We start from the raw sequence: 25,535 nt of genomic DNA on the forward strand, positions 1-25,535 counted from the left end.
CCGGGGCTCATGGACATGTAGCTGACTGCTAGCTTCTGTCATGATGCTATCGCTAGCAGCACTAACGGGAGCAGACTCGGTGCTCGGCAGAATCTTAACTGCTTATGATAGTTCGCTGTTTATTTTTAAAAGCCTGAAAAATGTTCAGTTGTTTTCGTTTGCTCTTTTCTAGGCTACTTATTTGCTTGCTAACACCAATTTTATACTGTCTAATGCTAACACACAAGGTAACGTTACCGGTAAGCATAGGCGGCGTTTGACATTCGAACCAGGGGAGGCAAAAAAAACCAAAAACTGATTGTCACAGCTGAGACCTGGCCTACCACCCTGGGAACACCGCACGAGCAGATATGGACAAAACAAACATGTTAAATAAACATATATGTTTATTTTTAAAGCAGATTTGAAATTACATCGTGTAAACTACTAATAAGACACGTTAGCCCCTAGTTAACGGGTCTGACTCTTTAGCCGAGCGGTTAGTGATGTCGCCTTGTGGTGCAGCACACCTTGTATCGAATCCCGCACCGGGCAAGAAAATAACCGGTTACAATCGTAACAATTCACCTTTCTGAAATCCAATCACGGCACGGCTGCCTTGGAACGCAATCGACACACGGTGGCGGAGTGCCCCGACACTTAAACATTAAACTAAATGCAACAGCCCCAACGTAAATAAAGTCCTAAATCAAAGGGGCATCTCCAGGAATTAAGGAAGTGTTCGACTTAAGTGGAAAACGATCGTTTTGTACTTCCAAAACATTTTGAGGGGAATTGGGGCAGAGTAGGTTGCTTAGGACAGCCATGTTTTTCTCCAAGATCATCTGTGTTACCTAGTTCGGCTCGTGCGTCTGCGGGGTGACTGTCAGGACTGCTAGCAGTTGCTGCTAATCCAGAGCTGCTCCAAGTTTCCTCCAAGTTCACAACAGTATCGTTTTGCCTATCGTCATCATCGGTTATTGATGTTTGTGTTGTATCCTTGTTAGATCCCGATGGCTGACCATTTGTGTCGTCTGGAGCTCGACGTTTTAAAAATCTCCTTATGTCCATATTTTCGTGCCGACTAGATAACTACAACGTTATTACCCATGTATGCTAGCTGAGAATCGCTGGTTCGATTTACGTTAGCGTACGTGTCACTCGTCACATGACCCAGAGCCCTGAACATTTTTTTTTTACTAAAGCAGTATATGAACTCAGATGTATTACCTAGTACCATTTAGTTCTTTTGTGTTATTTAAAATATTGATAAAATATCTGGTCATGCCAAACGTAATTATTCCACTCTTTTTGGAAACAATGCAATTACCCGTTTCAGCCACCAGGGGGGCAGTGCTCCCCCTGCCCCCCCCCCCCGCAAACTCCGCGCACGCCGGTAAGCTAAATCCAACATTGCCAACGTCACGATTAAACGCCAGAAATGTTGATCATGCAATGACCTATAGGCTGATGAACTCAAGAGGGCATCCAACTCGGTCAAAGTAAAAGCATTACAGTCTAGATTCAAGCCTCCTAGGGGGTGGATAGCCCCATCTAAGGAAACCTGTGAGAAGCGACGCAAAATTCCGGAGGATTTTTTGTTTTTTTATGAGAGAGCATTTACCCCACTCTGCGTTACACCGATGAGTTGCAATGAAGAATTTAGTATGCCCTAATCTTAACCTGCTAATCATGTTCTGTTCTCGCATGCTCTTCCCCCAAGCCCTTTCTACTCCTACTTCCTGTTGGATCCGGTACAGATGTCGTCCCTTTACATTGTTGTCCCACAATTTATGCCATTGTGCTTTGATTTTGTGTCTAATGAATGATTTTGTTTCCGCTTTACTGATACTGACAGTTCTACATGACTTGCTGGTAAACCGGTTTTGGCCAGTTGATCCACTGTTTCATCTCCCCTAATTCCTACATGAGCTAGTATCCACAAAAACTGGACATCTATTCCTAACCTAGCAATCCTGTATAATAACTGTAATATTTCACACAAATATCTCGTCGACACTTTGAAGATGTATTTTTAAACTAATTAAGGCTGCACTGGAGTCTGAACAAAATAAAACTTGCATTGGTTCTATTTCCTCTACCCACTGAAGAGCTAATGAGATAGCCATCATTCCCACAGTATACATCGCTAAGTGATCACTTTTTTCACTCTGACCTTTAACTCAGGAACATAAAATGCACAACCGGTTTTTCCATTCTCTGGATTTTTGGATCCATCAGTAAATATATGTAAATATTGTCCATAAATTTCACATATAACAGTGTTCACATAAGCCTGCACATTGATTGTATTTCTTTTTGAGTGTAAATGAGCCAATATAGAGAAACCTACTACTGGCTGAGGTAGTAACCATGGTGGAACAGCTGATATTAAAACAGTTTGATGAATATTCTAGTCTTTGATTCCAAATTCCTTACATATATCTGAGACACCAACACAAAAACTCTCTTTCTAAGTTTGTTACTTTCCCAACTCATATCTAATATCTGTTTTGTAGGGTGTGAGTTTTTATGCCCCTGCAGATTTGCCCAGTAATTAGCCATTAACTGTCTCCTCCTTAAAGAAAGAGGCATTTCTCCAACCTCTACCTCAAGTGCTGACACTGGTGTAGACTTAACTGCCCCACAACATAATCTTAAAACTTGAGCCTGGATTCTTTCCAGCCTTTTTAAAGAAGTACATGCAGCTGAACCAAACACAATACAACCATAATCCAGGACTGATCTAATTAAAGCTGTATAAATGCTCCTCAAAACAACTGTATCAGCCCCCCCCCCACATAGTGCCTGCCAAGCATCTCATAACATTCAAAACTTTTTACATTTATCTTCTATTTCATGAATGTGATTTTTCCATGTGGCCCTCTCATCCACCCATACTCAAAGGAATTTAAATGCTTTCATTTTCCTTAATCCTTGGCCATATAGTTTTGAACTAACAGCTTCTCCTACCAATAAAAAAATCCAGTTTCTGATTTTTCTACTGACAACTTAAACCCCCATGTCAAAGACCAGTTTTCAGCTTCTATAATTGCTTCCTGAACTTTTCCCACAACATATTTTACATCCCTACCCCTTTTCCAAATTGCTCCATCATCTGCAAAAAGTGACTAGACCCACCTGCGTATATACATCATTTATTATAATGGAGAACAGAAGAGGACTAATCACACTACCCTGAGGGGTTCCATTCTCAACAACATACCTCCCTGAAAATGAGTTCCCAACACGAACTCGAATAGCAAGACTAAATAAAAAGTCCCTAATCCAATTATATACTTTACCTCCAACACCCATAACATCCAATTTGATTAAAAGTCCTTCCTTCCACATCATGTCATAAGCCTTTTCCACATCAAAGAAAACAGCTACAACACACTCTTTATTTACTTGAGCTTTCTTGATGTCAGACTCCAATGGATCTAAAGTACTACGGCCTCTTCTGAACCCACTGATATGAAGCGAGTAATTAATTTTTCTATGTAATACGTCAACCTTTCTGTAACCATTCTTTCCATAATTTTGCATATGTGTGATGTCAAAGCTATAGGCCTATAACTGGAGTGGTAGGGTCTTTCCCAGGTTTTTCGACAGGAATAATGACAGCCTCTTTCCACACTATTGGAAGTTTGCTTTCCTCCCAGATTTTACTGTACAGCTCCAACAGCCTTCCTAAAGCAAAATCCCTTAATTTCGACAATATTATATAACATACATTGTCTTTTCCAGGGGCAGTCATTTTACACTTATTCAGTGCTCTTCTCAACTCATGAATGAAAAACGGTACATCTAAAATATTCTGAGATACATTCCTTTTCTCATATACATTGGGGTGTTCATCTAACATTTGCTGCGTCTTGATTTTACCTTCTTCTGTTAAATTATCTGAACTATGGACTTTAACAAAGTTTTTGTCTAACATTTCTACCTTTTCCATATTATCAAAAGCAAGTTCCCCTCCATTTTGTAACACTGGTAAATTTCTTTCCTGTCTGATTCCCCCCCATCATTTTAATCATTCCCCATACTTTATCTAATTGTGTTGTCCTCCCAATATTTGAACAGAATCCTCTCGAACACAACCTTTTTTTCTCTTTTGACAGTTTTCCTCACCAATGTTTGAGCTTTTTTACAATCTAATAAATTCTGTAAGGAATGCATCTTTTTTTAATTCTCTAAATGATCTGTCTATTTCGATTGCTTCAGAGCATTCTTCATTCCACCATGGTACCATCTTAACACACTTACTAGGCCTACCAATTTTTTTCCCAATCGCTTGAGTTGCACCTTTATTTATAGCCAAAGTAATATGTTCATTTATTTCATCAATATTTCCCGACATATCAATCTTACCAATCTCTGAATAAGAAATACTAGTAAATGATTCCCAATGTGCCTTACCAAAATTCCACCTCATGATACCATCAAGCTGAACCACATTACTCATATCAAACTTGATTACAATTGGATACCATAAGACATTTCTTCTTTGATAAAGATTGCACATCCCCCTCCCTGACTACCATCTCTGTCTTGTCTTAATGAACTTTACCCCCTAATATTAATATTAAAGTCCAAGTGTGCTTTCAGCCATGTCTTGAATGCAAATAACATCTGGTTTCTCACTTAACTGTTGTATATATGATTTAAATTCCTGGCCATTCACAATAAGGCTTCTAGCATTCCATTGTAGAATAAGGAGAACCATTATACTAATCACCAAGCTGTGAGAAGCCATCATTGGCAGCTAGCATATCATGTAAAATCTCTACAGTTAAATCCTTTACACCCAAATATTCATCTGCTGCTTCCACTATAGTCTGCAGCAAAGTAACATTTACAACCTTCCCAATAAAGGCCATAACGTTTTACTTATCCACAATCAACGTATCATCTTTTACTGCACACATAGTATGTGAACATGTCATAGGACTTGCCTTCTGCATCTGTGGTAGTTTGGGAAAATCTCTTGTAGAGATTATGTTTGTAGGTAGCTGTGACTTTACCGCCATGCTTTGTGACAATTGTTTTGCTGCTTCAGCATAAAGACACTTTGTTTTACACTTTGTATCTCTGGATTGCCTTTACTCTTTTGTACCTCACACCGCTGAAATGCTGCACTATGCTCTCCACCACAATTACAGCATTTTAGCTTGGCATCAGCTGCACATCCACCATATTCATGTTCTCAGCACATCTAACACATCTTGATTTTGCCTTATACTGATCTGCTACATGTCCTATTCTACTACTACTACTTTCGGCTGCTCCCGTTAGGGGTCGCCACAGCGGATCATCCGTTTCCATTTCTTCCTGTCCTCTGCATCTTCCTTTGTCATACCAGCCACCTGCATGTCTTCCCTCACCAGTTTCATAAACCTCCTCTTTGCCTTCCTCTTTTCCTCTCCCCTGGCAGCTCCATATTCAGCATCCTTCTCCCAATATACCCAGCATCTCTCCTCCACACATGCCCAAGCCATCTCATCTTGCCTCTCTTGCTTTGTCTCCAAACCGTCCAACTTGAGCGGTCCCTCTAATATAATCGTTCCTAATCCTGTTCTTCTTCATCACTCCCAATGAAAATCTTAGCATCTTCAACTCTGCCAGCCCCAGCTCCGCCTCCTGTCTTTTCGTCAGTGCCACTGTCTCCAAACATATAACATAGCTGGTCTCACAACCATCTTGTAAACCTTCCCTTTAACACTTGTTGGTACTCTTCTGTCACAAATCACTCCTGACACTCTTCTCCACCCACTCCACCCTGCCTGCACTCTCTTCTTCACCTCTCCTGCAGTCCCCGTTACTTTGGACAGTTGACCCGAAGTATTTAGACTCATATGCCTTCATCACCCCCACTCCTTGCATCCTGACCATTCCACTGTCCTCCCTCTCATTCACGCATAGGTATTCCATCTTGCTCCGAATGACTTTAATTCCTCTTCTCTCGAGTGCATGCCTCCACCTCTCCAGGCTCATGTCCTATTCTCTGACACTTAAAGCACCTCACTGGCTTGGGAACATATTCTCTGACAGGGAAACTCATGCACCCAATCATTACCTTCTGTGCCAACTTTCCCTCAAACTGAAGGAGAACTGACAAACTGTCGACCATTTTATCCTGGTATCTAGTTGGAAGATGCTTCACTACCGACACTTTCCCCACTTTAATTTCTTTCCTGAGTTCTTCCACACTGATATCTAAGGGAACTCCACTTATCTTCTTATTTGTCCCGGGAACATGGCTTTTAATTTGGACTTAATTCAGCGTCGTCATCTTCAATATCTTATCGCGTTGAACAACATTAACAACATTCAACAACAATCTTGCTTTGTTCAAAAACCTTGCCTGCTTAATAGGCCCAATCTCATGTTGAATAGCTTTTGTGAGTTTCACTGAATGTAACTTGCCACTGGAATGATCTCCAAATTCAATAATCACTTTCCACTCTTCACTCTCATCTCTCAGCTTTTTTCCCAGACCATTTTGTTTTTCCGACTCACTTTCATTGGGCACTGAATTCTTCTTCCTAGTTTTCTTCAACCTTACTGCACTCCATTCTCTTTGAACTTCTTCCGATTCGCTAGACATTGGTTCACCATTTTCAAAGTTTGCCGTTCTGGGATTCAAACACACCATTCTCCAACCACCCACTCCAAAGGATTTTTATGCACTGGCTTTGCCGAACACAAAACAATCTTGTCGACAATTCTGTGCATGTCGTTGACATTTATCTATGGTAAATCCTGCAGGCATCGCGAAAAATATGCTATTGTCAATAGCGCACGCCAACAAACAGGAAACTGGTATGACCGCTGCATTAGAAACCGGAAGTCAGTGGACTACAGTTATGCACAGGGCGTTAAAATTCTCTGTAAACTGTGGACAGCCTCGACAAGGTTCCTATCGGATTTAGTAACTAAAAAACTCAAGACATATGTTTCACATACCTACTTATTTGAGGGTGGAAATGAGACAGAAAGATCGCTTTTTTAATAAAGTCTAGCAACTGCCGTTGGTGTTAAACGACGCAGGAAACATGAACAATGGAAATAATATTTTCGGTTAAGTTTTTTCCCCCCCATTCGTCTGTGTGACAAGACTGCCGCTCCTCATTTCGTATGAGATACGAGGGTTGTAATTAGCCTCTGATGGAAAACCATCAGAGCTGTCAGGAAATGCGTTGTGCTCCATGTTGGACACTCCCCAATACACTGTGTTGAGTTGTTTGAGTCTTGTAACGATAAACATTAGGGATATGGTCCTCTATACGTTATTGGCGCTAATGCAGGTGCTTTTATTTTGAAAAACGACACTTGCTTTGATGTTTTTACAGTGATTTGTTATGTCAGTAGTCAGATTGCTCTCATGTGACGAGGGACTGTCAATTACATGGAGCTCCATGGTAGCCTAGGAAGTCTCTAATGGTGCAGAGCAATGCACTTTAGATTTTCAGAAATCAACTTCCTTTGGTTTTAAGCAAGATAAGGCAGAATTATAGCAACCCCACCGTTTGAAGGCCAATATATTACAGCGAATTCGGGGGGCAGTCTGGGAAACCGTCGCCACAGCCGGGACGCGAACCCGTGTCTCCCACTCCGCAAGCGACAACGTTAACCAGGCGACTAAATGGTTCGACCCGTTAGACAAGGACCAACGTGTCTACTTATCCATGCACGTTACACTATCAAGCTAACAAGTTTGAGACACAATAGCACGCATGCAAGATTCAAAGCCGATTGAACAAAGAAAATCCTAATCCAGATAATAGAGAGGGGGGGGGACTACTGGCAAATTGCGGCCTTAATGAAAGCGTAGCAGTTTCTAAACCCCTTCTTCAGCGAAAAGTTAAAACTGTTAGCATGGCCCAAGAGATACTGAAATTTCACTGATGTAGACTGGAGGAAAGTCTTATTTTGTGGATTTTTTTATTGATGGGTCAAGATGCGAAGTTTTCCCTTGTACTCATAGAGTTTATGTGAGTAGAGGGCTGCATGAACGGTTAATGCTACAATGCATGAAGCCTACAGTCAGCTGTAGGCTTGGGGCTGTTTTGGCCTATTCTGGAGTCAGTGACTTCCACAGGATCAATTACACATCAACCGAAGACAAGTATCACCACACCCTTCTACAGGGCATGCCATCCTTACTGGCTTAAACCTCTTAACAGTGGACTCACTTCCCAGTGGGACAACAATCAGAAACACACATCAGGTATTTGTCAGAACTATGTGAAGTCCGAGTTAGAGCAAGGCATGTATGGCTTTCCCTTTGCTGTCACTCACCTGAGTAGATTAACATACGCACACAACTACTCTTCCCTGCACCCCTGACAGTCACATTAGCTGTCTCCAGCTGAACAGATATTTTCTGATCATATCCTTTTCTATGGGAACTTATTGCAAGAGGCTTTGGGGAGGTCATCTACTACACCGAGGCCATGGTGTAATGAGGCAATACCGTATCATGCATGAACCATTAACTGCTACACTGAAAGCAAAACTATGAAGTTTGCATTTAATATTATATTGCACTAGCCTACAATACTTCATAACATTGAAATGGGATTCTATTGAAATAATGTGCTTCTAAAATATCAAATCCAAAGAGAGTCATTTGAGCCCGATAGTGTTTCGATTCCTATAGTCATCACTGAGGATGTACAATCAAATCAGTGATCTCAAGGTACCACCAGCAAGATTGTTTGCGAGGGATTTTCAGCCATATTGAATAAGCAATCAAAGAACCACATCCCATTTACCATGTAACAAGCAATTTCCTTTAAAGGTTATATTTGTAGACAAAAGAAAAAAAAACAACTAATGTGCATTGACTACTCGATGACTGCAATTCATTCACATACCATGCTCTTGGTGTTTTGTCACATTCGTTGCAACCTTCTTGTTTTAGATTTGAAGTTTGTTCAATATGTTAAAACAATTGTTTTACCTAACCCATTTAACCAATTGTATATTTGAATGTGGTTTTGAAATTTTCCAAAAATTTACCTCAAGATACTAGTCTTTTCCGGTTTTTACAGCAATCCTTAATGTAAACACAACTTACTGTAACTTGAAAAATATTAACAAATCACCAGGGATTAGTTATCACCAAACAATAGGCAATGTTGGGTGTGGTAAGTCAGTCAATTTTACTTGCCACCATTCAGTCAAACTCACCCTTTACACTAAAATTGGATAAAATCAGGTTAGGCAGGTGTGTGAAGATTTACCCAGGCTACATGCCACCGTTTTTGTATTCAAAAGCAACAACTGACATGTATAAAAAGTGGATGTCATCCTTTAAGTACTCACTTAGTATGGCTTAAAATTGCTCAGAAACCTAAACATGCAATTTCATCTTCAAAGTGATGAGTACCCCCCCATTTTCTCCCTAATTGTATCTGGCCAATTACCCCACTCTTCCGAGCCGTACCGGTCGCTGCTCCACCCCCTTTGCCGAGCCAGGGAGGGCTGCAGACTACCACGTCTCCTCCGATACATGTGGAGTCGCCAGCCGCTTTTTTTCACCTGACAGTGAGAAGTTTCGCCAGGGGGACATGGCACACGGGAGGATTACGCTATTCTCCCCAGTTCCCCCTCCCCCGAACAGGTGCCCCAACTGACCAGAGGAGGCGCTAGTGTAGCAACCCGGACACATACCCACATCCGACTTCCCACCCACAGACATGGCCAATTGTGTCTGTAGGGACGCCCGACCGAGCCGGAGGTAACATGGGGATTCGAACCGGCGATCCCCATGTTGGTAGGTAATAGAATAGACCGCTACGCTACCCGGATGCCCTAAAGCAATGAGTATCTTGATCCAAAATGAAAACCTCATGTGCTAAATCGATGGCGTTGTCTGAACAGTGACTCCATCTGTTAGTGTGTTCTCTGAATGTGCTCGCAGACTGGGTTATTTGTATTAAAGTAAGCCGAACACCGAATGAGGAGTCGCGACCCGCACGTGCATCTTGATGTTCATACGATGCAAAATCCTGACATCTTCCATGAAAATGAAGACAAGTAGAAACAGGAGCTTTGTTAGTATTCATAATAGTTTGTATACACAATGTATAGGAGCACCAATAAAAAAAATCTCATTTTTTTTTCCAAAATTTTTTTTCAACATTTTTTAAAAAGCCACAGAATTTTTCTACAGAAAGCAAAGAGAGCTCTGTACATAAACAAGCGACAACAGAATTCCTCGTCATCAGCAGCACAGTAAATACTCTGCCACTCAAATTCATATCTTCAAAGCAAAAAAAACAAAAAACAAAACAAAAAAAATAACATAAAAAACAAGACCAGCTGCCTGCTGCTAACCTAGGACACTACGGTACACAAACAGCTTGATATTTAAAACACAAGATATGTAAGAAATGTACTTTTCAAAAACTGTGAAAAAGTGCAATACAAGTTTGACTGTTTACAACTTAAAAGATTATTTCCCAAATGGAGTCTGGTCCCCCCCCCCGCCCTTCTGTTTTCAATCAACCCCCCCCCCCCAAAAAAACCAAACAAAACAAAAACGTGTTCCTTTTGTATCCTTTTGTATCCATAGTTAAAATCTCTTATATTGACATTCAAGAGGATGTACATTTATGAGAAACATGGTATTCACAAAAGTAGAGCAGACTATTATGATTGCAAATGACAAATTTCTTTGGGTAAGAGGGTAGATGAAAATCTAGTTTCTTACATGAACATAGTTCAATGTTTTTTTCATTTTTACAATTGAATTGTGTATAGAACAGGCTTTTTTTTTTCTTCATACAAAAACCACAATGTAAAAAAAATTTTTTTTTTTGGGAGTCCCATTCAAAAGTCCAACATCTTTGCTTCTTATAGGATCTGGGGGAAAAAAAGAGCCATCACGTTTCTTGTTATTTCTCGAGAAATAACAAATCCTTTTCATTGTGGGGGAAAAACAAATCCTAAAACATACCTGGTTCATTGACAAAGACTTCTAAAACCAAATACTGGCTTTCAGAAAAAAAAGAAAAAAAAGATTTATACAGCTTTTCTTTCAATACATAACACTTGCATTGTAGAGGAGGGATTTACCGGATGCAGTATGAGGTTTTGGGGACCACTACCCCTAGTCCTGTAAAGATGTACTGTGAAATCCCATAGAAGATTAAAAACTGCCACCTTCCGAAAAGCGGTGACAGCAATATATTAGATAGGTGTCACAGTACAACCGGGAGCGACATCCTCGGAAAGTGAAGTCATCCAGAACGTCCAACTTACAAACATGTTGGTAAGGCGTTTCAAACAGAGCTCCCATTAAAAAACAAACAAACAAACAAACAAACAAACAAAAAACATTTCAATGTACACAGGGGCAACACATGCCAGGGGCGAATGAAAGAATCCATTCAAAATTTATCGTAGAAACCACACGAGGCATCTCTCCCCTGTTAATATAAAAACTGAGCTTTAGGACTCTATGTCATCCTACTTTAATCCCAAATAATAATAAAACAATGGGAAAGATAAAGAGAATGAGGCAGTTTAAAAAAAAACGTATGTACATGTCTATAAGGATATGTATGTAAAAATAATAGATAAAACATAAAAAATACTAAATCATGGCACAATATATGACATGAAAAGGGGGTAAGAACAAAAACTGCTATAAAAGGATGTTTGTTCATGGATACTGTAGGTCTGTATGGGGGACTGATATTCAATGTTCACTTCACTGAAATGGCCCAATAGATATACAAAAATGCACAAAGAAATGACACGAATCAAACAAACACTGTGTAGAATGTGCTGCACGAGCACCAACATTAATACCAGCATATTTTTGGACTTTATCCTTTTGACTTGAACATGAATTTTTGCTGTCTTGAGCTGTATTCCATCACACACCACAAAAACCTATAGGTAATTTTGCTGAGGAAAAATTCACAATCTTCCGGTTGAAAGCGACCAATGTTTATAGTTTATCGTCTCTGAGAATGTTTCTTCATAAAAAGGTGAAGCGTCTCAGTTTTTTTTCCCTCTCATGGCCATCTCCTTCCTGAGACTGAGCAAGGTAAGCCAAAAAAAAAGTTCCGAAGTTTCAGTCTGGAATTTTTTTCTCTGCAGGGCAACGGGAGAGTTCCATAGGCATAAGAAGCCATTTTGCGTCAATGAGCCCCTGGCTCTCAAGTCATTTGTTTAGGTGTGCGTTGTGTGTATTTCAATTTGACTGCGTATCTTGCTGCATTAATGAGAATTTCCGCCTCTCTGAGTGAATGACAGGGTGCCCTGTGTGATTGTGTTTCAGTAAGTGTGTTTGCTTGAGTGTATGTTGGTGCATGTGTGTGTTTGTATGTACGCATGCGTGCTCAGGGTGCTGTGGTGATGGCATTCAGGTCCTTCATCAGGCCCTCGAGGTGGGCCATCTCTTCGGTCAGCTCATCAGGCTCATAGCTCTGGGGGAGAGGAACAGGGTTACTGCGGGGGGCGGGGGAGGGACAGGGGGGGAGGGAGGCAAGCACCTGGGGAGAGGAGGAGAGGGTCAGTTGGATCTTTTGCAGAGGGGCAGGGAGTCGTATGGGTGGGGTGAGGCGAGCTGGGGATGGGTTAATGGGACTGCAGTGCCGTATTGCCAATAACAAAGAATGGCAGACAGAAAGCAAACAAACAGAACCAAAGAGAAGCCAATGTTGAGATATGGTCACCAGCCAATCAATGATTAGCACATCGAGAAGAGTTTAAATGGTTAAAGAGGAAAAAGTCATTCCAGTTATGAATTGATCAATAATAGTTGAAAATTAAATGAAATGATATCCACAAGCAGCCAACAAGAACACCACGAAAATGGTGAGTGAAGTTGGACAGAAAAAGAGAGAAAGGACAAACAGAAAAAAAAATGTCATTAAAATTTATGTCCAATTGAAAGTAACTACATAATCCTGTGCCCAAACAGAACCTGACATGGGTTTGGAATGTGTGGATATCAAAATTTCACAAGATAATGACTGACATATAGTGCTATCATGTTACAGTTGGTCAAACTAATTTTTTTTTCCAGAAAACCATTTGCCATGATAGGCCACACAGGAACAATATCAGCCACTCGCATCTGCCCTGGCAAGAGGCTACAAGTGGCCCAAATGGAGCGCCATACTCACGCTGTCTACATCTTCCAGCATCTTGCTGGTTTCTGGCACATCAGGGGCATTGGGCACAGTGACAATCATGGGCGTGCGCGTCCTACCCAAGGTTCCAATAGAGGCTGTCTTGACCACGTGGGGGTGAGGAGGGGGCCCTGAACACCAAACAGACAAGAACACCAAGTAAGATTCCTTTCAGTTCACAATCTTACAGTCTCGATTGAGAAACCGCCTCAAAATGAGGTCTGCCTAGGTGATTTCATATTGCCAAGGACGTGTGTGGGTGAGTGCGTGTGTCCAATTCCTCACCGGTCTGAGAGAGCAAGGGAGTACTGGGTAGGGCAGGTGACTCGTAGCTCGGGTGACTGGTGGAGGGGATGGCAGGCACAGCAAAGCTCTTGAGGGGGTGGGCGTGGGAGTGGGGGTGTGCTGGGCGGTGCGGGGGCAGGTTGCTGGAATAGCTGGGTTCCTCCTCAGTGGTGCTGGAGCCATGGTAGCTGCCTTCAGGGTCTGCCAGCAGCTCCGAGGGACAGGAGGCTTGGGAGGAGGCAGTGGCTGGGGGGATGGGCTCAGCAATGGGAGTATTCCTCACAGACTCTGGAAAGGATATAGATATGGGGTCAAGAAGGGGGAAACAGAGAGGGCAGAGGCAAAAAAGGAGATGGGTTTATAGGCCTGGTCCTCCTGCGCCTTGGAGATATGGAGAGAGCTGGGACAAATGCACAGGGGTTTCTTTCTTCATCTAAAATGCCACAAATGGGATTTTTTGTGGGTTTCATAAATCAGGCATACAGACGTACAGTCTCGTCAACTTTTTCATAACCATTACCATCAAAGTTCATAGCCTCTCCAACAGCAAGCCCTATGTAGTGCCTCCTTGTGGCAACACATGGTAACTGGGTACACCTTGGACCCCGGCTGAACTACAAGGGACTCGGAGGAGGTCTGACCCCTAGACATGCGGTATGCAGGCCCACTGGTGTGGAACCAGCCCCCAGCTATGGGTTAAATAGTGCCACTGCCTAGTGGATACCTCAGGGGAGGAATAGGCTACGGGAGTAAACCCCTACAGAAAATCAGCGTCCACAGTGCTGTTTTTTTTGTTTTTGTTTTTCTTGCCCTTCTTTATCTGTTTAAGTGGGAGAGTACTGCTGGCGTCGTGTGTGGCTGCCACTTCTCCCTCTTGTAGCCCCCCTTCCCATCCACCCCTATATGTCTGTGTTATATTTATCTGTTGTCTTGTTTCACCCCATTTATTGTAAAGCAACTTTGAATATTAGAAAATCACTATATAAGTTTGATTTATTATTATCATTAAAGTTGCTCACCCCTATAACATTCAGATCAATCTTAGCCATGCTCTGAGTAAGCTCTGAAGAGAATTGTTCATCTTTTCATGCCAGCCTAGAGGCCCCCCCCCCCAAATAATTTATTGAGAAAAGCATTAATTAGACCTGACAGAGACCACTAGAAGTTTCTAAAGCACGAAGATGTAAAAACATGGCAGAAACAGACAGGTTCATATGCAGAATGACTGAATATTAGTGTCCAAACTTCAGGTTGCATCCTTAATACCTCTCCCACAAAAACTTGGACTAGACTGCACAGCATTCTGGCAGAGAGTCATGTGCACTGAGTGAAAGAGGACACTGGCAAGTCATTTAAAAAGGCCTGAAGTGATTAGTAACATTCTAAGGAAGCAAAATAAAAAAAGATGACAGTTGTGTTGGCATGAACCTATGTCATCGACGGACAGGAAGAGTGCACTCAGTAGAGTGCAGATCCCCGCCAGGCGTATCTCCCCTTCTTCGGTGCTTGAACTTGGCGACAAACCAGCTGGGGAGCCCTCAATTGCGGTATAAAACAGGTTTTTTAAAGATTTTGAATCATCGCAACCACGAGAGGTCCTTGAGCATACAGTCATAACTGTGCACAAAAATTATTAGGCTGACAGGCCCAGTAGTAGTATGCAAGATTAGCAGCGGACAGATACACGCACACTGGGACAGAAAAAAACCCAGTGTTTTTTCTGCTGTTTTAAGACTTTTGCACAGCGCCCAATTCCACTGAATGGAAAATATGGGGGAAAAAAGTTTTTAATAAGCAGCGCTCAAGCTAAAATAAATAAACAAATAAATAAAATTTACCAGTAAAAAACGTTTTGCCTGTCAGTCTGTGGGACCCTCGCACAAACACATCCAAGTCTAATATGAACTTGCACTTTCCAAAAAGAAAAGATTTGCTATGTGACCACTTTGGTCTAGCCCGGGGACAATAAAGACAGAGGTTATTTTTGGTTCATACAGTGTTCCTCCAGTTCTCCTGAGCTGACATCAGCAGGGAATGATTTGCGGACTTGGGAAATATGATTAACTTCTCGTTTACTTTCAAGACTCATACCCGAGTACATGTTGTGCTGCCCGATCAACTGTAGATGTGAGCCACACACGTGCACGGTTAACTTAGACTGGGCAGTGACAGACAGCGGCGGTTGGTTGAGTGAGCTGCGACAGCAAGAATAAACGTTTTTCGAAGGTTCTGAATCACCACCACCACAAGAGGTCCTTCATCGTACAGTCATAACTGTGCACAAAAAAAATTAGGCTGATAGGTCCAGTAGCTTGCGAGATTAGCCGCGGACAGATACAGACACGCACACAGACACACGTGACCAAATGCACAATCCCCTCCTAGGCTACCGCCTGGCAGGGACAGTGAACAGAGGAAAGAATGAACAAACGAGTGAGGACAAAAGGAGCATGACCAGTCGTGACCGAGTCAGGGTTGCCCTGTGATTGACACAACCCACTTGCAAATCCTCTGCCATCCAGAGGGTGGCAGCGGTCTCACCTGAGGAGTCCACCCTGTCTAGATGAGAGAGGGGGGTGGTGCAGGTGTGTGGGCGTGGGTGCCCACCACCCTGGTGGTAGAGATAGCTGCGTGTCGGCGATGCCAGGCTGCCCATGTGATAATGGTGGTGATGGTTATCGAGGGAATGGATGGGGTGAGCGCTAATCACAGCTGTGGATGGACGCACGCACACATACACATACATTACACATGCACACACAAACAGGATGAGATGTTTAGCCTGTTGCAATGATGAAGGGTGTGGAAGCACTGATTGTCAAGACACACACAAGCAAGCTCCATTCTAAACAACCTCAAAAACAAGCAACCACATCTGAATATTTGTGCAATATGTTAAATGGACTTTGACTTATAAGCAATGTTGTTCAGTAGATTAGACAAAAAATTGAATGACACGGAGGTTTAAACCGAGCCATCGTTCTGCTGACTGTTTGTCATATTCAGTAAAGCCAATATACTCAATTACTTCAAAAGCTGTTGAATTGTATGTTTTGTAGACAGATTGCTCATTAATTGTGAGGTATGAAAAACAAGTCGCTCATCTACACATTCACGCATACATACAGATCCATGCAATCACACCCACACTTACGCTGAGGCGGCTGTGCATCAAATGGCATCATCATTTTAGGCCTCATCCCACGCCGGCCTGCTAGTGTGGACATGCTGTCTTCTGATTCATGACCTAAAATGGTTGAAACCAGCCAATCAGAAAGAGCCACTGTTGGGCTGCTCTTTTTAGTGAACGATCTACGACTATTGCGTCACTCAGATTATGAATGTGTCATTGGGTCTTGCTTATGATTTTTTTTTAATCCTTATTAACAGCAGATTATGTTGTTTGGATTTGGAAATATTTGTTAACTGTAAGAGTGTATTCTTGAGGGACTGCAATCATGAACAGTGTGTGAAAAGCATGAAATGTTTGGAATGATAATTACAAAACCTACAACAAGCACAAGACAAGCACTGACACAGAAACTCTGTCAAGGAAGCATTCAACACAAAAGCAATACTCCAGGTACCACTAATGTTGTATTCGTGGGACCTAATCACAGCACATATGCACATCTCTTGCCTAAACAAAAGCATTTTCTTTATTAGCTCTCGAAAGGTATGTTCTGCAGCCACTGGGCGGTTTTAAGGGCAAGAATCGCCTCTCACTCCACCCTGGCAACACTGACCGCGGTAAGAGTTACGCCTCTGTTGTATGTGGGGGTTGCTCTCTAAACCACCATCCGCTGGTGTGATGTCCTGAGAGGTCCGGGGTATGGGTGTGTCAGTCATGACCGGGTTAGGGTCTGGAGACTTGTCCATGGGCTTGAGCTCCAGCCTCTCATGGTGGATCCACAGGTCGGGGGGTTTCAAATCTTTGGAGTTGCCCTTGTACTTGTGGGAGCCGTTGGAGGACTTGGAAGCGGCCCGTTTCCTGGAGGTGAAACCAAAAGTGGATTGTTGAAGTTCTAGCAGTTGTCACAAGTGAAAAAGGAAAAGTTATTTGATGGCAGTTAATTAATCACAGTGGGTATATTAACAATATGAAAGAGTTCCAGGAGGATGATCAGTGCTGTATTGGACGAGGTTCAGAAAATAAGACATTTATCAGAGTTAAGAGACGAGAAGTCAGACCAGAAAATGGAGAAGGAAGTAAGGAGACCAAGAAACAAATGGCGACAGAAAGAGAGAGGGCCACAGGACACAAAAGAGGATTGTGGCTGCTTACTTTTTCTGGTGGGATGTCGTGCGCCGCGTGCATAGGAAGGCCCCCACCACTACCACTATGATGGTGAAAGCACCCACTGAGATGATGATAACAATAACCAGGATGTGGTTGTCTCCACTTCCTGTCATCCCTGGTTTACCTGGAAGGTGGAAAAAAAGGAAAAAAGAAAGAGGCAAAGTTGGAGAAGAACAAATGCAATATTGGTTGGTGTATGGCTTAAATTGCTAAATTACACACTGTGCAGACGGAAATCAACTCGAAATTTTCAGTCATGTCTTCAAAGTATGATAAATAAAAACAGGAACAGGTAATTTTTCTTTTTTCTGCTTCAGAAGAAGCTGACTTCTTCAGGATTGAAGGATTTTAGGCAACTCTATCAGACCATTGTTGGGGCTCGCTTCCCCCTTTCTGACTGACATTATTATTATTATTATTTTGGAATTTCCTTCTTTTTCTCCCCAATTGTATCTGGCCAATTACTCCACTCTTCCAAGCTGTCCCGGTCACTGCTCCACCCCCTCTGCCGATCCGGGGAGGGCTGCAGACTACCACATGCCTCCTCCGATACATGTGGACTCGGCAGCCGCTTTTTTTCACCTGACAGTTTCACCGGGGGGACGTAGTGTGCATGAAAGGATCACGCTACCCCCCCCCAAAAAAAAACAGGCGCCCCGGCCGACCAGAGGGGGCGCTAGTGCCGCAACCAGGACCCATACCCACATCCGGCTTCGCACCCGCAAACACGGTCAATTGTGTCTGTAGACACGCCCAACCAAGCTGGAGGTAACACGGGGATTCGAACCAGCAATCCCCATGTTGGTAGGCAACAGAACAGACCGCTATGCCACCCGGACGCCCCTAAGTGACATTATGACAGCTGTGCACTAAGACAGCCAATGTAGCTGAGCCACAGGCAGCCTTACCCAATGCAGATCCGAAGTCAGGTGGGGGGTGGTGGCTTCCTGGCTTCGCCGGGAGGTTGGAAGCTGGAAGTGGAAACAAGACAACGCGTCAATGAATGCAGCATTACAATATTTTTGTAGAAACTCTCAAGTGTATAGCTAAATTTACACTCTCATATTCATGCCTCCATAAAACTTTCATGTGGGGATTGAGTGAAATAAAATTCCAGGAGCCAAAACACTTTTTATAAGTCATGCTGCCCAAGTTAAACAGCCCAGAAGGTGGAGGAGTTCAGGAGCAGAGGGGACACGCACGCACGCACACACGCACACACACACACACACACGCACATGCACACACACACACACACACACACACACACACACACACACACACACACACACACACACACACACACACGGTGCAGAGTCAGCAGTGAGCACTGAGAGACAAAGTGTGGAGAGGGAGTTTTACCTTGGTCATTAGCCATTTTGTCAGAGGACTCAGCTTAACAGGCCAAAGGAGAGCAGGTAGGGAGAGAAAATGAAAAGCAAAAAACTGGTTAGCTGAAAAAAAGCAGCGAGTGAGTGAAAGATGGAAGACGGGGGGGCAAGAGAGAAAGACATGGTTTAAAATGAGGGGAGGGAGGAAAAACTAAGCGTGAGGAAGAGAGAGAGGGGAATAAATTAACAGATACGGCTGGAGGAAGGGTGTACTATAAATTCAGCCAAACTCATTTATAAGCAAAGCACTGAAAGAAGAAAACCCTGTCACACAACAAGCCAAATGAAATGCACATTGATTTTTTGCCGCTTTGAGATACATGAGAATATGATCGAAACTCCCGTGAGGAAAATATGAAGTCATATGAAAGCCCTTTGAAAATGCTCATAAAAATATTTACTGAAAGAAACCCTGCGCAGCAAAACTGCAGCCTAACTGGCATTTATCCTTTTCACACTGTACTGTAGGCTGGATGCAAATTACAAGTTGCTGGCTGAACAGAATCAGAATCAACTTAATTGGCCAAGTGTGCTTATGCATACGAGGAATTTGACTCCAGTTCACAGCAGCTTCTAGTACCACATGCATCACTCACAAAAAGCAAGTCATGCCATACCAATTAAGAAACCTTGTGGATAATTTAAGAAATCATAGCTTTTTTCCAGGAAGTTTCCTCCAAGCATCTTCACTATAATAAAACACTGCCTGGAATTTTAACTGGATTGTTCATTTAACTCAATAGTAATAATAATAAACTCAATAACCGGGAGAACTTAAATCATATGATTTGGCAAGCTTTAACAAGAGATGTGCCAACTGGTAGACTGACACTAAAAAGGGGACCGTTCCCTCTCAACTGCTTTGCATTTCGCCTTGGCCTCAGGGCCCTTTGATCAAACTTACTCTTTGGAGTGCGAAATTGCACAGCCTCCGACATGGGGCCCATGCCCTTGGAGTTGCGGGCTTGGATCTTGAAGTAGTAGGTGGTGTCCAGTGTGAGCTCCTGGATCTGGTGGGTTAGACGGTTGCCCACCACTGGCTCTATGACCCAGTCATGAACCTCAGCATTGACATCTGTACTGTAGTAGATGATGTAGCCTATAAAAGGTATGGGGAGAAAAATAAAGAAAATTTGGCAATACTGTATTTTGTTATGATCATGCAATCAAAGCAATTTGAATTTGAACAAGAGGCTCTCAGTCAGTATCTCTGATCACACATGATTCAATGACCTTATCCATCCATTATCCAAACCACTTATCCTGCTCTCAGGGTCGCGGGGATGCTGGAACCTATCTCAGCAGGCATTGGGCGGCAGGGGGGGAGAAACCCTGGACAGCCCGCCAGCCCATCACAGGGTTGATGACCTTATGGAATTGTTAAATGGTACTGACTGAAACAAAGTAACCTCCCCACCTCTACGCACGCACGCACGCACGCACACACACACACACACACACACACACACACACACTTGCTGGTTGTCCATCATATCCGATGATGACTATCTTCTATTAGTGAGTCCTTTGGTGGCTGAATATTCTGATTCTGGATGCACAGTTGCGGCTGCAGAACAGGCATGTAAGGGTGGTGCTGGGGGGGGGGCAAGGGTAGCTTTGCAAGCACGCCTCTTCACACGCTTTGCTAAACGGTGTTGTGTGCGCTGATTTTCCATATACATACTTCACTCCCTGTGAGATGTGAGCGCCAGATGGTGCGGCAGGAAGCAAGTTCCTCCAAAGAAGAGGGGTTGATCTGGCATCTTTTCAGTGTGGTCTTCATTTGGTCTTTGAACCGCTTCTCCTGCCCACCAGCAGTGCATTGACCAAGGTGTAGTTGGCCATAGAGGACCTTACGTGGGAGTTGTTGGCTGGGCATACGAATGACATGCCCAAGCCGCCTGAGTTGATGGTGGTTTAGGTTAGACTCCATACTGCAACTGCCTGCCCGTTCCAACATCTCTGTGTGTGGCACTCTGTCCTCCCAAGTAATGCTGAGGATCCTTTGGAGACATGGAAGGCCTCCAGGCTTCTGAGATGGTGGCTGTAGATGGTCCATGCCTCACATCCATATAGTAGTGTGGAGTTGCATACTGTTCTGTAAACAAGGACTTTGGTGTGGAGATTGAGGTTGCTGTTCTGGAAAGCCTTTCTCCTTAGATGACCAAAAGATATTGAGGCTTGTTTGAGGCGGTGCTGGATCTCATCATCCATTGTGCAGGTGTCAGATAGTATGCTTCCCAGATATTTGAAGGCAGGAACAGTGGCCAGCTGTTGCTCTTCTGCTGTGAAGGTTGTTGGGTGGCTTGGGAGGCCGGCACTCATCTGACAGATTACCTCTGTCTTTTGGGTGTTGATGATCAGTCCCATTCTACTGTATGCAGTTATAACTACCGACAGTGTTTTGAAGGGCTTCTAGTGTGTGGGCTACCAGGACACAATCATCGGCATACTGTAGCTCAATGATATTCTCAGAGGTTAACTTGGTGGTTGCCTGGAACCTCCTGATGTTGAATAGGTTACCATCGAGCCTTAAGTCAATAGTGACTCCAGCCTGTTTCTCCATCCTCCTTTGTAACAGTGTTGTAACACAGACTAAGAAGATATTGAACAGGACTGGGGCTAGCACACAGCCTTGTCTGACTCCAGTCTGCACACCAAAGGGCTCAGAGCTGTGGTTCCCCACAACCACTCGGGCCATCATTCCTGAGTGAAACTGTCCAAGGATGGTGAGAAACGTGTGGGGTGGACATCCAAATTTCTTCAGGACTTGCCACAGCAGGTCCCTGTTGACTGTATCAAATGCCTTTGAAAGGTCTATGAAGGCTATGAATAAATCCTTGGGCTGTTCCCGGCATTTTTCCTGGAGCTGGTGTGTGACAAAGATCATGTCAACTGTCCCTCTATCTTTTTGGAAGCTGCATTGTGACTCTGGTATGACCCGTTCGGCTATTGTTAGTGTTAGTCTGCGGAGCATGATCTTGGCTAGGACCTTTCCGGCAATGACCAGTAATGAAATGCCCCTACTACTGGAGCAGATGGATTTGTCTCCTTTGTTTTTATAAATGGTCACAATGTTAATGTCTTTCCAATGCTGGGGGACAACACATTACGACTCCCCACCTCAAGGATGTAGAGATACAGTGTCCTCGTACAGAGGTAGCCTCCTTCCTTGAGGATTTCAGTGGGAATGTTACCAGGTCCAGGAGTTTTATTGTTTTTCAGGGTCTTGACTGCATGCAGGATTTCTTTGAAGGTTGGTGGGAGGTCTAGGTCTTGCAAGGTAGGCTGTTCAGGGAGCTCTGCCAGTACAGTTGAGTCCACTGGGGTGGGCTGGTTGAGCAGGGTGTTAAAATGCTAGGCCCACTGGTCCACTAACAGGGGCTGGTCTTTGATAAGAGTTGTTCAATCAGCAGACCTAACGGGTGCCAGGGAACAGTTTCTGGGGCCATAGATGGTCTTAAATGCAAAATAGAAACTATGCATGTCATTCCTGTCTGCATGAGTCTAGATTTCGTTGGCTTTCAAAATCCACCACTCATCTCTCTCTCTCACACACACACACCCACACACACACCCACACACACACCCACACACACACCCACACACACACACACACACACACACACACACACACACACACACAGGGGCTGGGCTAGCTGAGATGGGGTTTTTTTGTTCGGTGCCCAAACTGTCACACTTTGCTCACAGACTGAAGCAAAACACGTGGTGATTGCAGATAACTATATCTACTGAAGGCATTTTGAAAAAGGTAGGTGTCGGCCAAACTGCTGTGTATCCACAAATTGTTTATTTGAATTTCTTGTCTTGCTTACATAAAATTGCTGTTTCTATTCACATTCCTGACTGATAACAGGTCAGGATTCAAATAGAATTACACATAGCACCTTTACATATTCAAGTTTGATGAAGAGTTTGGCAAATTTATCAAAAAACCTTTTTAAACCAATACATTTCAATAACTTTCACTTACTCCTATGAGCTAAGCCAACCTGTTAGGCCAAAATCTATCTGAGACCACAAAAAAATTGTGTTCATGAGGGAGAGTGATACACACCAGTGATCTTGCCGTTGGCTTCGGAGGGGGGCTGCCAGTTGACAATGATGGTGCGTGGCTTGCTCTCCTTGCTGACCACTGTCACATCTTTAGGAGAGGAGCTGGGAACTGGAGAGGAGGTTGGATGTCAGCATCATGAACACTAGTGCCAATCATTCGAATAAACTCACAACTAGTTAACAAGAACTATCTACATAGAGAAATTCAAACAAAAAGGTGAACTAGTGACTGGTAAGTGCTGTCACACTGAATAAACTTCATGCAGGGCTGTGTATACTTACATGTATATGTGCTTATATTTATGTATGTATGCACATGCATGCATTGTCTGTGTGTGTGTGTGTGTGTGTGTGTGTGTGTGTGTGTGTGTGTGTGTGTGTGTGTGTGTGTGTGTGTGTGTGTGTGAGTGAGTGAGTGAGTGAGTGAGAGAGAGAGAGAGAGAGAGAGAGAGAGAGAGAGAGAGAGAGAGAGAGAGAGAGAGAGAGAAAGAAAGACAGACACACAGACAGAGACATAGAGCAAGAGTGAGCAAGTGAGAAAGAGATATGATAATGCTCCTACTGGTCTCAAAGGTGGTGCCCTGGGCTGTCATACTCCAGGTGCTGGTACGTCGGCCCTTGGTCACCATGACAGAGAACTCGTACAGTGTGTTGGGCTTCAGTCCTGTCACCATGTAGCTCAGGCTGGTGGTGTTGGCCGTCTTGGGGCACGGACACACAAACAGACACACAGTTCATATGATGGTAGGTACACTACACACTTTAACCAGTGAGGAACCAAAACCCTTCTACACTGAAATGATCTTCAATAAGCCTCATGTAGGAATTCTTAATCAGAACAAATAAGAAGTGCAGGACCACTGGCAAGACCGACATAAATAAGCACATCCCATGTATAACATTTATTTATGCAAAAATCAGAACTCAAAATCAGCTTTATGACCTTGAATTATAATCTTAAAAATGGCATGTGAGATAGCGACAGAGAGGGGTATGGTTTAAGCTTGCTGACAAGGGCTCATGAGGTCAAAGAGGCAATAAAGAATGTTAGTTGGTCTCCATCAGTCCTATCTATAACATTGCGTGCATCGACAGGAATGCATTTCTCCATCGAGGGAGGTCAACCAGAGGGCAGTCTGTTCTTAAGATACATGCAGCTGGTTGGAAAGCAGTCATCTCTTAAATAATGCACATGCTTGTCTGGGGATGCTTGCTTGAACAGTAGACAGGAGCTGATGGGAGAGCAGCATCAAAGATTGGACCTGAGTCATCCCCACGGGTTACACTGTCTTTCAGTTCACCTACATTAGCGCACATGTTTGAGCTGTGCCAACTTAACATTATGAGTAGCTTCAGAGTCTACAAGGCATTTCATTTATCCCAAGCAATATGAAGAAAAAAAACAGACTTCCAACAAAATGGTTCATGAACAAGGTAAACTCTATCTCCACACTGTCTCTTCCTACTGTTGACCCTGTACCCTGTGTGTGTGTGTGTGTGTGTGTGTGTGTGTGTGTGTGTGTGTGTGTGTGTGTGTATGTGGGTGCGCGTGTGTGTGTGTGTCCTTATTCAATTGTGTTGATATTTTTTTGGGGGGGGTTTTTCTTTCTTTTTTTTTTGGAATTTCCCCTCTTCTTCTCCCCAATTGTACTTGGTCAATTACCCTACTCTTCTGAGCCATCCCGGTCACTGCCCCACCCTCTCTGCTGATCTGGGGAGGGCTGCTGACTACCACATGCCTTCTCCGATACATGTGGAGTCACCAGCCTCTTCTTTTCACCTGACAGTGAGGAGTTTCACCAGGGGGATGTAGCACGTGGGAGGATCACGCTATTCCCCCCCGTTCCCCCTCCACCCTGAACAGGCGCCCTGACCGACCAGAGGAGGCGCTAGTGCAGCGACCAGGACACATGCCCACATCTGGCTTCCCATCTGCAGACACGGCCAATTGTGTCTCTAGGGATGCCCGACTAAGCTGGAGGTAACACGGGGATTCGAACTGGCGATCCCTGTGTTGGTAGGCAACGGAATAGAACACTACACTACCCGGACACCCCCCCGTGTTGATAATTTTCATCTTGGGGTAGGTGATGATGAACACATGAGTAATGAGCCTGTCACCCTGCTTAAATGGTGTCAGTGCAGCAAGAAAAATGTATTCAAATGAATTTTGCTATCCCAAGTTTGGGCCTTATTAGCCAAGGTGCAAAGTTGCAAACCACTTATTTGCAACGCTATGGATTAGGATTCTGTTCATGACTTTGCACGGTACCCTCTCTCCCTTTCTTTTCTTCCCAAAAGCGACTGAATAAATCTTTGTGGCAAGGCCAACGCTATTGAAAAACG

The 25,535-nt window shown here is 43.5% G+C and overlaps 1 protein-coding gene across 1 annotated transcript in view; it reads right to left on the reverse strand.

The window, feature by feature from the left end:
* Positions 1-12,341: 12,341 nt before the first annotated feature.
* The window catches only part of neo1a (neogenin 1a), a 232,067-nt gene continuing 218,873 nt past the window's right edge, over positions 12,342-25,535 (reverse strand). The window contains exons 18-29 of the mRNA XM_056278452.1: positions 23,752-23,890; positions 23,191-23,298; positions 20,017-20,211; positions 19,084-19,116; positions 18,630-18,692; positions 17,707-17,845; positions 17,168-17,412; positions 16,576-16,668; positions 15,963-16,133; positions 13,422-13,709; positions 13,131-13,267; positions 12,342-12,494 (exon numbers count right to left, since the gene is read on the reverse strand). Of these exons, the coding sequence (XP_056134427.1) occupies positions 12,342-12,494; positions 13,131-13,267; positions 13,422-13,709; positions 15,963-16,133; positions 16,576-16,668; positions 17,168-17,412; positions 17,707-17,845; positions 18,630-18,692; positions 19,084-19,116; positions 20,017-20,211; positions 23,191-23,298; positions 23,752-23,890 (1,764 nt within the window). The remainder of the gene's footprint in view (positions 12,495-13,130; positions 13,268-13,421; positions 13,710-15,962; positions 16,134-16,575; positions 16,669-17,167; positions 17,413-17,706; positions 17,846-18,629; positions 18,693-19,083; positions 19,117-20,016; positions 20,212-23,190; positions 23,299-23,751; positions 23,891-25,535) is intronic.

The sequence above is a fragment of the Lampris incognitus genome, chromosome 4 (genome assembly GCF_029633865.1).
Source record: "Lampris incognitus isolate fLamInc1 chromosome 4, fLamInc1.hap2, whole genome shotgun sequence".
Classification (NCBI taxonomy): domain Eukaryota; kingdom Metazoa; phylum Chordata; class Actinopteri; order Lampriformes; family Lampridae; genus Lampris; species Lampris incognitus.